The sequence below is a fragment of the Caloenas nicobarica genome, chromosome 3 (assembly GCF_036013445.1).
Source record: "Caloenas nicobarica isolate bCalNic1 chromosome 3, bCalNic1.hap1, whole genome shotgun sequence".
In the NCBI taxonomy this organism is placed as follows: Eukaryota; Metazoa; Chordata; class Aves; order Columbiformes; family Columbidae; genus Caloenas; species Caloenas nicobarica.
Window position 1 is genome coordinate 26,832,855 of NC_088247.1, and position 14,199 is coordinate 26,847,053.

At 36.4% G+C, this 14,199-nt stretch overlaps 1 protein-coding gene across 24 annotated transcripts in view; it reads right to left on the reverse strand.

Annotated features, from left to right (window-relative positions):
- The window catches only part of DST (dystonin), a 307,703-nt gene that overhangs the window by 125,630 nt on the left and 167,874 nt on the right, over positions 1–14,199 (reverse strand). For all 24 annotated transcript variants that reach the window (XM_065632833.1, XM_065632844.1, XM_065632843.1 and 21 more), the window contains 12 exons: positions 13,793–13,945; positions 13,384–13,538; positions 13,125–13,251; positions 11,790–11,973; positions 10,681–10,838; positions 10,172–10,350; positions 9,817–9,955; positions 8,866–9,059; positions 6,429–6,591; positions 5,674–5,757; positions 5,476–5,583; positions 4,614–4,712 (listed from right to left, as the gene is read on the reverse strand). In XM_065632833.1, the coding sequence (XP_065488905.1) occupies positions 4,614–4,712; positions 5,476–5,583; positions 5,674–5,757; positions 6,429–6,591; positions 8,866–9,059; positions 9,817–9,955; positions 10,172–10,350; positions 10,681–10,838; positions 11,790–11,973; positions 13,125–13,251; positions 13,384–13,538; positions 13,793–13,945 (1,743 nt within the window). The remainder of the gene's footprint in view (positions 1–4,613; positions 4,713–5,475; positions 5,584–5,673; positions 5,758–6,428; positions 6,592–8,865; positions 9,060–9,816; positions 9,956–10,171; positions 10,351–10,680; positions 10,839–11,789; positions 11,974–13,124; positions 13,252–13,383; positions 13,539–13,792; positions 13,946–14,199) is intronic.

Sequence of the window (14,199 nt, forward strand, 5' to 3'; positions counted from 1 at the left end):
ACATATTAGGCTCTTTGAAAAGCAGAATGGAAAATACTTACTCATATATAAGCGGTATGTCCAGAAAGTAGGATGAGCAGTTCCCACCACCATCACCTTGTCTTGACACAGCAAGCTTCAGGAAGTTACTGTTAGCCAAATAGGAAACCCTTCAGAAAGATTTCCACAAAGCGAAGAAGTTGTGAAGCCTTTCACTTCAGTCAGATGCCTCTTAGCGGTAAGCAGTGTCAAACAATAGCTTGCATGTGCTTTTTCTCCAAACAAACAGGTAGAGCAAACAGTGAGCCAAACACTAGGTGCAAGAATGCCCAAGGAGAAAGCAGCCTGCCATCTCTGGATCAGTTCAGCAGGAAACAGAAGACGGATTTTATGTTTGCAAGCACAAATAACACAAGCAAAGTTTGAAAATCCCCTCCAAGAAAAGAAACAGTATCTAGATTTAGAGCCAAGATGCATCAGTTCCAGAAGAAAACAGTATCTTAACCCCAGTACATCTATGCTGTCTAGTGTGCTCCGCAGTCCCAGTACTCCCACTGGTTCAGCTGGGGCACTGGTAAGAGCACAGCTGTTCTGCAGTGTAGACACAGTTTAGAAGTATAAACATGGTAATAAGGAAAATCCCAGTGAAAACCAGTTGGCTAGAAGTCGCCCTATGCTGGCAGACCAAGGGAAACTCTTATAAACAAGACATGTACTCACCAGTAAAAATATGGTTGAAACCAGACACACCTTGTCTTCATTAGCATTATTATGCCATTAGTTACCAAATGTGAGCTAACATGAGGTAAGAACACACCTATATTCCTATGATCATACAAACATGGCATGAAGGGTAATTACAGCAACATTTTCAAATAAACAAAATGTTGATTTAGTTCCAATTTACAAGATTTACTTGATTTTTCAGATGATATATGAAACTTATTTCCTAAAAGGCTAATGCAAAGGCAGCTTCTTCAGTTCCTATCCATATTTCCCCTATGTCACAACTTTGAGCAGGCCCCAACAGATAGAAAACATTTAAATTGGTTTCTTATCAGATCTCCTTTTATGCTCCCATAGACGCAAAATCTAATGTTAATGCTTGAAAAAGAAGAACTAAAGATACACAGTCACAAACTGTATCTTGTTAGCTTTCATTATTTCTAATCGACATGGCTGAGCATCAGCTGGGTGGAGAAAGAGATGATAATTAGATAGTAATACAAAATGAACAAAAATAAATAAGAACTTTTAAAATGTAAGCATCTCAAAATGCCAAGTAATTAATATCATTAGCATATTCATTGTTTACGTTATAGTCAATCAACTTTAAATCACTTGACCTTGATCAGTTTGGAGATTCGAATGTTAATTTAGATTGATTTAGAATCATTCTTAAAATCAACTGTTTTGCTTGCACTGCATAAAAACTGTGGTACCTTAAAAAGAGTTGTTCTCCTTTTCTCTTCATTATCATTGTCTCTTTTTTTTGGCTTTTGTTTTTTTTCAAGTGAGGCTTTTTCCCCTGTTTTTTCACAGAATGTTTTCTGGAGTTCAGTGTTTTGTCCAGGTACCTTTGTGCTATGACCCTTATCTGTGCTGTTCATTTCTGCAACTAGCAATAAATCTTTACATTTCTGACCCTGTTTTAACTTGTCTTCTCCACTCTGCTTCTTTCCACCTATATTTATATTGTCCAAGCCACAAATTTTACCCTGTGATATTCTCTTCTCATTTACTTTCTCGTCATGACTCAAAAGTTTGTTTGCTAATCCATGTTCTGATAATGGAAAATAATCCTCTCCTTCAAAATTCATTTCTGAGAGGGCTATATTTGCATTTAAAACACCAGCATTTCCTAACAATTCCATACCTAAACTTGGATCACTCTGTACAGGTGACACTTCAAAATCTAATGGATAAGATTCAGAGACTTTTGCTACATACTGATTCCCTGAAATATTTCCTGAAGAAACAGCCGACATTTCTCGCATTGTACTCTTGGCATCATTTGGATTTAAAATTGTTTTTTCTTGGGTTTCACTTTCTGCTATGAAGTAACACTTATCCAGAGACGCTCTGTGCAGTTTGTTTGTATCCCTTTCAACACTACCAGAAACATGTGGATTGCTCACAGATTGCAAATTTAATGGTGTTTTTTCACTTTCATTGTGCGCTGCCAGCTCTCTGAAGGAGGATGCAATTTTCTCTGAAGGTGTTGCATCACTTACGCCTGAAAGAGAGTCGCCTTTTTCATCACGTGCTTGAAACTCTGAAGAGTTTAAAGTATTATGGCTATTACTTTCTGCAAAGCAATGCTCTCTATTCTGACATTCAAAATGAGTTCTTGGTGAAAAATGCTGTTCCTTGTAAGGGCTGATATCCACGGCATGCTTTCCAGATTTTGGAGTAACTACATCTTTTTTCGTTGTTGGCTCAAAATTGGTTTCTAATTGCATCTCACATTCTTCCTTTGTTGGAACATCACTCCCTGCCTTTCTTGAACAATTTTTTCCTGCGCTTTTGTGTATCATTTCCATTTCAGGCAACTTCTTTGATACTCCCTCTGTTTTCTGCCTCTCTCCATTAACAATTTGCTCATTTAGCATTTCACCAGGACCATTATTCATACTCTGACAGGCTTCCGCTGAAACAAAATAATCTTTTCTACCATTTTCTTCTTCTTTAGTTCGATTATCAAAACCAATTAAACTCTCTTGTTCTGTATGTAGCTTATTTACTCTGTTGCCACTGGTGCTACTTTCTTGACCACTGACATTTAAACATTGCTTTAATGTTCTATCACTTTTGATTTTATCATATCTGGCTACATCTAGTTTTCTTCTATCAATTTCTGATTTATTTTCTGTGTGCTTAGGTTTACTGGAAGAGTTATCTTTTTGCAAATATTCCACATCCACCATGCTTTCATTAGGCGTGTCTTCCTCTGTGAATTCAACAGCTTCATTACATCCCAAACGCTGAAAGACTTCAGCTGACTTCACAGGTTGCTGGAGTTCACTCTCCTCTGGTAAGCTCTAAGCATGACAGCATACGAATTAAACTGAGGTATCATGGAAATGATCTTATTCTTTCCTAATTCTGTGCATTCTTAATGCCATTACTAAGAGTTAGGAAGAAAGACTGGTATGGAAGAAAATTTTGGAACAATCACAAGCTTCAGAGGTCTGATCCCAGAAGAAAAAAAAAAATAATTTCTCTTTTGAAAAGGATTATTCATTTTCTGAGTTGCTACCCTGATTACAAAGAAAAAACCCATCAAATCACTTTGAGACTGGAAACCTACTTAGATTATCTTCAAATAAGCCATCAAAGATTTAGCAGGCTGCCAGAAGGTAGAGAAGGATGAAAGATGGGGGCATTTGATTTCCAAAAAAGCAGTCCTGGAGATTCAGAGCAGACTGAAACTCAAGAGGGTTTAAAAGATTCCATTTGCTCTTGAAGAACGTGAAACCTCTTGGCAATCACAGGTTTCTTGATCCTTGTTTCAGTTTGTGTTCTTGGTTTCATTTTTTTATCCTGGATACCATTAGCATTATTAGTCATACTAAATCCTCAGTTATAAAGGCTACTTATCACCAAACATGAGCTATTACCATCCATATGCTCCATTTCATGATGCACTAAGATCCATGTTGTTAGTGTTACAGTTTGTCCAGAGGCAAGAAAAGCCAATGAAGACAAAGCCAGCACCGGAATTACATAACATCCATGTAAGAACTCTGATTTTTTTTTTCTTTAATAATGTTAACATTTATACCCTTATGAGAGCATTCTCCAATTTATGCAATTTAAATAGGACTACATTTAATAAGGGCACAATTAATTACAGGACTACAGTTAACATAGGCATTATTTGAAAGATATGCACTGCGCTGTAGTCCTTAAAGAATGACTATGCAATCTCTTTCAGAAAGGAACATTTCCAAAGAAAGTGAAGAGTTTAAAAGTTTTTTTTCTCAATTATTCGGAAGGTTGATTCTGCAGCAAGCATGTATTTTGAGTAATTTGTCCAATTTCAGTAACCTACTCTTGTTAATAAGATTCAAAGCTAAGCATAAATAAAATGTTTGACCCCCAGGAATCAGTACAGCAGAAAGGTAGAAAGAAAAAAAAAATTAAACATGTCAAAGAAACTTAAGAAATTAATGAAGATGGCATTGCATCTCCCTGTATAAAGAACTCCCTTATATGTTTTCAAGTGGACCAGAATGTACACTATGGAATATTAAGGCCTACATAGGATATCAATGGTGCATGCACACTAAGTTTGCCCTCATCTTAATGTCTGCAGTTATACAAAAGATCAAACCCTAGAATATTAAAGTATTAAAATGTACTGTTTGTAACTACATCTCCATCATAATTTAGTTAATCATATGATCCTTCTAGCTGGAAGAACTCATAAAATGTATGGATAGTATACGATTTTGCTCATCTGAACAATAATGGTGTCATTTAACGCTCCTACATTCCTGTATGAAGTGTGCTGTATAAGGAATTTCAGTCTTTCAAATCTGCTGCTAACTTTGTAAATAATTCCAACAGGTATATTGCTCTGTTTGCCTCGCTGTTCTATTTGCTTGGTTGGCAGCCAAGGGAAGACCTACCTCTTCCTCTTCCAGTCTTTTCAAAGAGTCACCCGCAAACTTGATATATTGAGTCATCAAGGTCACTAAGGCAGTGTAACGAGTCCGTAAATCCATGAACTGCAGAGAAACAAAGGGGCAAGGGGAAAGGGAGGGGGAAGAAGAGAGAGGGAAACTCCATTAACCTTCCAAGAAGTGACAGACATAGCTCTAGAACCTATCCTGATCTTGATCCCAAAACCCTGATTGTGGAATCCAAAGTCCTAATTTTGATTCCAAAGTTGAATGCCATCAGCAGGATGCACTTGCACAAATAAATCCTAAGGATCTATGAGGAGATTTATAAGGAGAAGAAACAGAAGACAATGTTTTAAATTCACAGTTACTTAATTCTTTCCCCCTGTAAGACCAGGTTATAAAAGTGGCAAGCAGTGCTGGTTGCTGGTCCTCTCTGTAACAGTTATCAGGGAGACAGATTTCTCTTTCCCACCCAAATGAGGCTGGTTTGCCATGGAATCTCTCAAAGTGTCCACATCAGGTAAGCTTTACCATAGCAAAGATAAAAGCTCTCACTATTTACTGTGATCAAGATCCAGCCTAGAGGTCATTCTAAACAGTTTTACTGAGGTACATTTCTCATTAGTTTTTCATAATTTGGGGGACTTTTGTTTATCAACAGCAATATACCATCTCGTTATCTAAATACTACACAATGACCAACAGGACATCTATCACATCATAAATCTATATACGAAAAAAATAACCTTGCTTGGTTTATCCTATTTCATCATTAATAAATCCTAATTCCCATTCTTGTGTTTACTCTGTTTTAAGTAAAGACTCAAAAAATCCCATGTTTTCCTGTCGTAAGAAATCCGTTTACCTCTTGAATAATGAAGTCTGATGAGCTTTGCATTCTTCGGCGTTTCACTGGAGATTTTTGTTGGGAGTCAACCATAGCTCTATAGGTCATAGTCTGCAATTCGTAGTCCTGTAAAAAGAGAAAATACACAAAATAATTGGCATTCCACATTATACTGACACTAAAAGAAAGGATTCTAAGTACAGCATTATTTATTACCTTCACAGCAGCTGAGTATTGTTCTGAATACTTCTGGCATTCATCTATTTTGCTTTGTTTCATTTCAATCTCAGAAACCAGCATCTGTAAAATACAAAACTACATCTTCATCTTAAAAAGTTATTTTTATTACTATTACTATTAGCATTTCTATTTTATCTAACATCATGAAATTTACATAATACACTCATTTCCGTGTGTGTACAAGTAATTACATGCTCAAGCCCTGGCTTTGTCAGGCTTACAGAAGCAGTGAAAAAACCCTGCCAGGTTTAATAGCTCGTGAGTGAACTTAAAAACAAATTAGGAATATACACCTCATGCATATAATTGGTTACTCTGTTTTTTATTTAAACTGCATTTCCTTCTTGCAGGAGAGAGTTTAGCTCTGCCTCAATGAAAATGTTTCTACCTTCAACTACCAAGAGCAGTACTGAATAAAAAATTATGTGATAAGGAGAGTCCGGAATTGTAGGCACTCTCTAAGGTTTTGCTCTTCTTGCAGATTTGAAGACCAAAACAATCTCGTATACAGGAATGGCTATAATTGGTGAGTGATGCATTAATGATATTAGCTGCATTGTAAACCAAAAAAAAAAGAAAAAAGCTGGTGATTATTTGGAATTTTACAATAAAGGCTGAGGGACATAAGCACATCCTATCAAAATATAAGACTGATATGACTGGGTTCAAAAGATATTTTAATTCTTTTTCAGACATTCAGTGCTTTCCTGCAATGAAATTCCCTTTCATACCTTATGTTGGTTCAGCTGTTTAGCCAACGCTTTGCTATTTTCAGGATGGATTTCTTGAATCTTTCGCTGAGTATCTTCCACTTGTTGAATCCATGTGTCCAAAGAATTATAAGTATCTTTGTAATACTTCAGAGATTTATTAATACCTTCTAAGTCACGCAACCTGGTTTTATTTTAGAAGACATGCCAAAGGAGAGAAGATGAATATAAAACATAAAAGATACAACACTAAGCCAAATACAGCCTTAAAGGCTTCGGATGTCTATAGTTCTGATTACAAACATATTAAAATAACACTAAGCAGGTAAATTAACTTCGCAAATGTCAACATTCCCAGCTTGAAGAAACCTTTTCATCTGTCATAAATGACACCCAGGAGAGATCATACTACAGAAGAAACTGTGCATATCCCTCATTAGTGAGCTAAACTGCTTGAAAGTCCATGAGCACAGGAATCACCAGGCAAGAGTGCTCTGCAACAGCAGTTAATTCTCTTATAAAAAGTTAGAGTATTTCAAATATGACCTGTGTAAATCAAGAAAGAAAAGAGCTATACTGGAGGTTAAGCAGCAGTTCACCATACTCTGTGCCTCTCACGAAACAACAGGCTTTACACTAAAACCAAAGCTTTTAAGTATTCTAATATGCAAAAGCAACCGATCCTGTTGGGCAAGTCCCTTTTTCAATCATGGTTTTGACCTGAAAAAAAGAGTGCTGCGGATTTCCTGAAAGTTGTTTCCATACTGACAAGAATACTGACAATTTTTCTTTCATGGTCTTTACACTTGAAAGATCATATAAATACAACTAACAAAATGCCACACGACTATGGACAAGCCTACTTATTTAACAACTTTTTATAGTCTGACTTGGAATTAACGGTTAGAATCACACCAGTGTTGTTCTCAAGATGTGAAGAGGAGACTGAAAAAGAGCAAGCAAACGCAACAATATTGCTCAGGTTTCATACTTAAGCATGTTTTAAAGCTAATAACCATAAAAAAAGAGAAAGGATGATGATAACTGGAGCGAATATTTGTACATACTTTTCATATAATGATCATCAGTGTCAAGCTGTTAAGAAGCAGCAGAGCAAACATTTGCAGAAAGCAGCTTGTTTACATGCTGCAAGTGCCACAATCTGTCCTATTTACCCTAGAAGCAACTATGTATTAACAGTAGTTTTTCAGGATATTCTGCTCAGCATATTGCCCTGTGAGGAGAGGATGTGGTTCATATTTGCCCTCCAAAGAAATAAGGACACTTCAGTACCTCATACTACTACTGTTTAAATCATTTAAATTCTGTCATGCTACCAGACGATGAAAAATCCGAGGTGGATTTAAAGCTAGCCACCCTGCAGTTGCTTTAAATGAGTCAGCTTTTGCCCACCTCCCTTTCAACTCCTAGCAATGTTAAACAGAGATAACTAAATTTGGTAATTACAAGTTAATAACTTCAGTATTACACCTGTATGGATATTCGCCCCTTAAAAACCGAGGACAAAAACGTGAAAGGTTGTTGTGTGAAATTTTACATGAAAAGCACTGTATTTGATGCTCTTGTTCAGGTTATCTATAATGACAAACTAAAGTAGATTTTAAAAGAAATAAATTCAGGCTGTATAGTACAGACTTCCTTAATTTGCACATACTTTTTCCTTCAGTCTCTATAGTTTTGTTTCCTTTCCATACAGGAAACAGAACTATACAGATGGAAGAAAAAAATATTTCTAGGAATGTCATTTATGGACATCTGCTTCAGAATTACAGGTAGGTGTGTTCTGCTGTACCTGTACATTGGTGTAGGCATGTGCATTTGAGTAACACTCTCCAATAACATAGTGACAGTAAATACTGAAGGGCTGAATTCAGAGCACTATTTCCATTGGGTATTGAAGCTGCACAAAAACAGTTGCACACCAAAAGGAAATACTGGCACTTCACCAAAAGTTATTGTGACAAAATTATCACAGAAGTCAATGGGAGCTGAGGACTTCCAGACTTATCACTTGTGTCATTAAAAGCAAGTTAACATGAATCCAATCACAACTGATGAATCAACTCATCAGTTTAGCCTGTCAGAGCTAATTACGTGGAGAAACAGATGGTGTTTCCATAGGACAGCAAGCCATTTCTGCAGGCTTTTTTTAGAAAGAAAGAAAACAAATCATCCCTACTGTTTCTCAGTAAATTTTAAGTAAATAAAATTTCTATATCTTGTTAATTTTTTGGTGCTCAGTCACAGATGTTTCCTATGGAAAAGATAACGATGTCAACATCACAGAAAAGGTAAGAATCCTCAATCTTAGCACTTTTCACAAATAGTTCAGAAAACTATTCTGATCTATTTTAACATTTATTTCTGATTGTTTTTTCTCAGAAACAACAAAACCTGCATAAAACATGAACAGACTATAATAAAAAGTTATACAAACCTATTTTCAATTTGAGAGTGAATGCTTTGCCACCTCTCAGCTAACTGATCAACTTTTTCTTTATGCCAGTCAAAGTCAAGATCGCGTTCCTTGTGCATTTTAAACATCTGGTCACTGATCATCTTTGCCTTCTGCAGTTCATCCTCTAAGGCGTGGAACACTTGTCTTTTCTCATCTACTTCAGATCTCCATTGCTAGTATGTGATAAATGATAAACTGTAAATAACTCCTAAATTATTACACTATTTTATAAATCAGTATTTTACATGAGTATTTGCTCAAACACTGGAACGGCACCAGAACGCAGCTATGAACTGCAGAATAATTCTAAAAAACAGCATCCCCCCAACATATATCAAAACAGAGACAGCAATTTAACACGCTAATCTTATAAACTACAGCTTTCAAAAAAATTCTTAGGTAGATGTCAATCATTCTCTCTAGCACAAAAGCATTACTAATCATTTGCAATATTAATATGAGGTATATGGAGCACATAAAAAATGCTGAACTTGAATCTTACCCTTTCTCAAAGATATCTGCCAAACCTCCCAGGAAACCCTGATCAGTGCATGTACCACAGCATTAGCAAGAACGTTATTGTGGCCACATTTATGTAACAATATATTTATGTTATCTTAAGCATATGTTACCTTTTGAAGAACCAAAAAAAAAAGTTTTACTGCAGCATTGACAAGTGCCACTCTTGGAAGTTTCAGATACTGCCATGCATTTCCTCAAAACAGGAACACACTTGCAAACAATCTAATTCCTAATGCTCCAAAGCTGTCACTTTTTTCTGACATGTCAATACTAATACAGAATTTCCTCCAAATATACAAGCCAACTTTTGATACACTATACAGTACAGCATAACCAAAACAGGTGTTAAGAGGTAATTTTCCTATTATTTTTTTATTTGCCCATGAATAGGTGCCAGCCAACTCTTACCTTTAATGTACCCATCAGATTTTCAATATTGTTTTTGTCAGCCGTTACTGCCTCTTCTTCACACAACTTAGTTTCGTAGAGTTTTACTAATGATTCTGCTCCTTGGGTGCTCTTCAGCACCATATTTACAGTTTTTAATCTGAAAAACAGTAATCTCCTGTTAAGTGAACCATCAATAAAAACACTCAACAAGCGTCTGTTTTTCAGCCTGTTCATGTCACAGGGTAACCCTTTATACAGTGGTAAAATTAGGTTAACTGCCTGTTCTTTGATCAGTATTATCCATACTAATTCATTTATTTTGAAGAGAAAACGGTAAACTAAAACATATTATGGGAGATGGCCTATTACATACTTATCTATGTAAATGGAAGACATGGAATAAACTTGGTTCATGTTCTGAATAACAACATTGAGTTCAGAGCGCAGAGTAGGGACTGAAGGTGAACCAGCAGCTTGACTGAAAAACTCTTCACATTTATGTGTGATGACTTCCAGGTCATCCTTCAGTCGATCCAGTTCTTTCTTCAATTTCTGTAAAATGAAAGGTGATTGATAGTGCTTTTAATCTACATCAACCTCATGTATATTCTACATATCATTGTCAGTACAGGTCTGCTCTCCTTTGCTTGTTTCATGTAGACACCATTAAAAATTTTTAAAAATAAATGTACGTATAAGAAGGAAACTAATAGAGTTACCATTTATTGGCATCTTTTTTCTCACAAACACAAGCTTAAACTTTGACTCTTGTCCTTTCAAGGTGCACCACAAACTTTGCTGGCTACACTGAAAACATCTGGATATATTTGTTTTAAAATAAAACTCTTCTCCTAGGTAAAACAGCCTTTTGCAAAGGCTCACCTCTTGCTCTGAAATCCTGAACACACTTTCACGTAGATCATCCCTTTCCATTGGGGTTCGGATTTGCCGTATCAAGCGCTCCTCACAACTCTCCAGCTGAAGTCTGATATTTCTGACTTCAGAGATGTATAGATTGTAAATAGATTCTTCCTGCTCCTCTGTTCAAAGAAACGAGGCACACATTAGCAAACAAAGCCACCACGTCATTTCCATCATGCCTTTTTAAGAACACTTTTAAAAAGTCACCATTCTACAGGTCTTTTCATGATTAGCTGAAATCCCATCAATTTCCATTGGAATTTCGGCTATAAGACACATTTTAAGAACCTTTATATAATATATTTTTGCTACTATTAGATCACTTCCTCACACATGAAAAATTAGCATACATCTTTGATCATCCATCCCAGGCACAGCCATCGCCCCTCACACGGACACTGCTAAACTTAGTGACTGATACTTTTTTTTTTTTTTTTAATCCTCTCTTTCAGATAAACAGGGAAACATATTTCCTTAAGTGTAGTGAATTATGCTACGCAGTAATCAGCTTTGCACTACTGTATTTCTTCAAGTCATTAGCTACTTGACAGTAAATCAGAGCAGATATTTTAAGCTTTCAGTTCTTACTGTATACAGAGTTGCAACTGCAGTAACTACAGGCATTCAGTAGAGCTAGGAAAATATCTAGGACACTTCTTGCCTTAACACTGTGAAAAAGTTCTAATTCTGTTAGGAACTCAACAAAATAATCAACTTACATTTCCTGCATTCAAAAACAAGGAAGGCGTGACTAACCAGTGAGCTGTAGTGCACAGAATAAATTCTTGGGTGTAAAACTTTTTGTAGCACTCCATATATTAAGTAACACATCAATATTTCTACATAGCTCAATATATACAAAGTTAAAAAACCTTAGAGCTTCTGTACAATGTAATTGTGCACATTGTTAAAATGATGACTTTCTATTTGTTCAGAAGAGTTGGGCATTAACAATATCAATATGATAAAATGGGTAATTCTCTAGAACTTTTTTCACAGAGAGAAGTTTTATCAAGAACCACAATATCTCTTACAAGGGCATCTTTCTGCTTTCCTTGGCCAAGTTTTACCTCTTTCTGCAGATTTCAGAAGCTCTTCATAGTATTGCTTGCAAACATCAACTTCCCTCTCCAGCTGTGCTGTATCGGAGCTGGTGAAGATTTTGGACTCCTGGCTATCTTCCACAAAATCATCAAAGCGGGACTGCAAATTGCTTAGAACCTGCTGATGTTCACCTGGCAACATCGTCTTTATCTGCAACAGGTTATAAACCCAAGGCACAGTTCGCAAAGATGCATCCTTCACACAGTTCTCTGTAACACTTTTTATCAAAAAGCAATATTGACCAATTACTCAGATGGTAAAAATCAAAGAACTGAGGTTCTGAAAGCTCGTTGCTCCTGTGCTTTCGTCCACTTGACAGGTATCGGTACAACAACTCATAGTTTACACACTAAAATCCTTTTCCATCTTTAATGCCAGTAATGGGCTATGTTAAGACAATCCTACATCAGACACCATTTCTCCATCTAATGCCATGTAGCAACAGCCAGGAAGCCAGCAAGAGTCATGCAAGTAGGAACACTTCAAGAATTATCTGATTCCTTCTTTTCAACAGCAACAGTGAGAAATTAGGAGTGAAAAAATGTCATTTTGGGTACTACAAATATTATTGCAGCAGTTTGTAGACAGATATACACCAATGATGTATAATAAACTATTATACTGAATCACGTTATGCTATACATCTAAGATTGTGTAATTCAGTGACCTCATCCACTATTTTAGCCAGGCACATTAGTCTTTCGATATATATCACTACTTAATTTCTGACAAATTGATCCTAATTAGCTATTTAACATTTCAAGTTACTGACATGTATAAGAATGAAATGATGCATTACAGAGGAACAAATGTTCAGCTGCCTTCAACTTGAAAGACTAAATGTTGCTTCACAGTTACTCCATTTCCATTAAAAAGTTGTAGCCATAAGGAAATAATGGGGGTTTTCACGACAATTAACCTTAGCCTAATGAAGCAAACCTTCAACATAAGTGAAGAAAGGTAGACTCTTCAAGAACAAAATTCAGATTTAGTCACTGTTCTACTGCTTTTGGGAGATCTTGTCCCTCTGCTGACAACAGCAGACGTGAGAGATGAGCGCGATAAGGCTACAGGTAGTTTTCATAATACCACCTCTCTGCTTCTTCCTCAAACACCCCTGTGTAAAGGCGCCTCAGATCAAGGTAGAACGTTGCACAGTGGGAACCGGCATGGCCACTGCCAGCTATTCCCTCAAGGAAGATAAGGATTGCTGGAAATTGTTAATTGTACAATATTTGTGGAAAGTGTAGTCTATGACGTCCCAGCAAAAGGCTGAGGCCCTTGCTAGACATAGCACATACCGAGGCAACATTGCCAGCTCGAACAGCTTCGATTTCATTTGTCAGGTAATGCCAGGACACCACACTCTTCATGTTCACATGCGACTCGTGCCAAAGGGCCAGAACATTCTGAAATTGCTGTTCAATCCTGAAACATAAAAAGATTCCAACTTTAGATCAAAGTAACACATGGAAAGGGAAAAAAGTTAGACATTATTTTAACCCAAGCTCCATATAAATGAATTTTAAAAGAAAATGGGTGGTTTTATTTTGTCCCTACCTGTTGGCTGTATCTATTGCTTCTTTGTTCGGTGGAGGAACTGTAAAGCACACAGACGGAACCATGGCCTCATTACCACTTGGGCTAATAACTTTCCATTTAGCACGATGGGAGTTGTTTGCTAATACACACTCATCATCTTTGTAAATAGTTATCTAGTATTAACAGAAAAGCAGAATAATCTAATGAGATAAGCATTACCAAATACTTTTACAAAGCACTTCTGCAAATAGTGTCAACAAATATAAAACAGAACAAGAAAAACAAATGTTCAACACAAGGATTTGCTCTTGTTTATTAGGGTGGAAGAAATTTAAGAGCCTAGTGTTCTCCTGGAACATCGTAATTAATGAAACTTTAGCTGAATTCTCACGTCTGTAATTGATTTGAGGAAATTCAAGCTTCTAACCTCAATTTGTCTATAGTCACAGATGGCTTTAATTGGGATGGATGTTTTGAGTATACAGTCAGGGTTCCTTGGCTTCAGCTGAATTATTGCCTTTGCTCTCCCCACAAGGCCAGCTACTGTGCTCTTATACTGCAAGAGTTGTTCTTTTTCTTCCTAAAACAGTTAAGAAAAGAACACATCATAAGAGATGGCCAGAATACAGTGCTGCTGCTTTGATCCTGTTAAGCTTTTTTTCCCTGACTTATTTTACTGTGTTTCTTAAAAGTAACACATTTTACAAGAACAAAATATCTTGCTGAAGTCACTGGTTTCCCACAACATCTGCTATTGTAAAGATAAAGAAATATAACTGTATTTTAAGCTCATGAAAAACATTCATTATACATGCACAGATGCCATTATTTAAG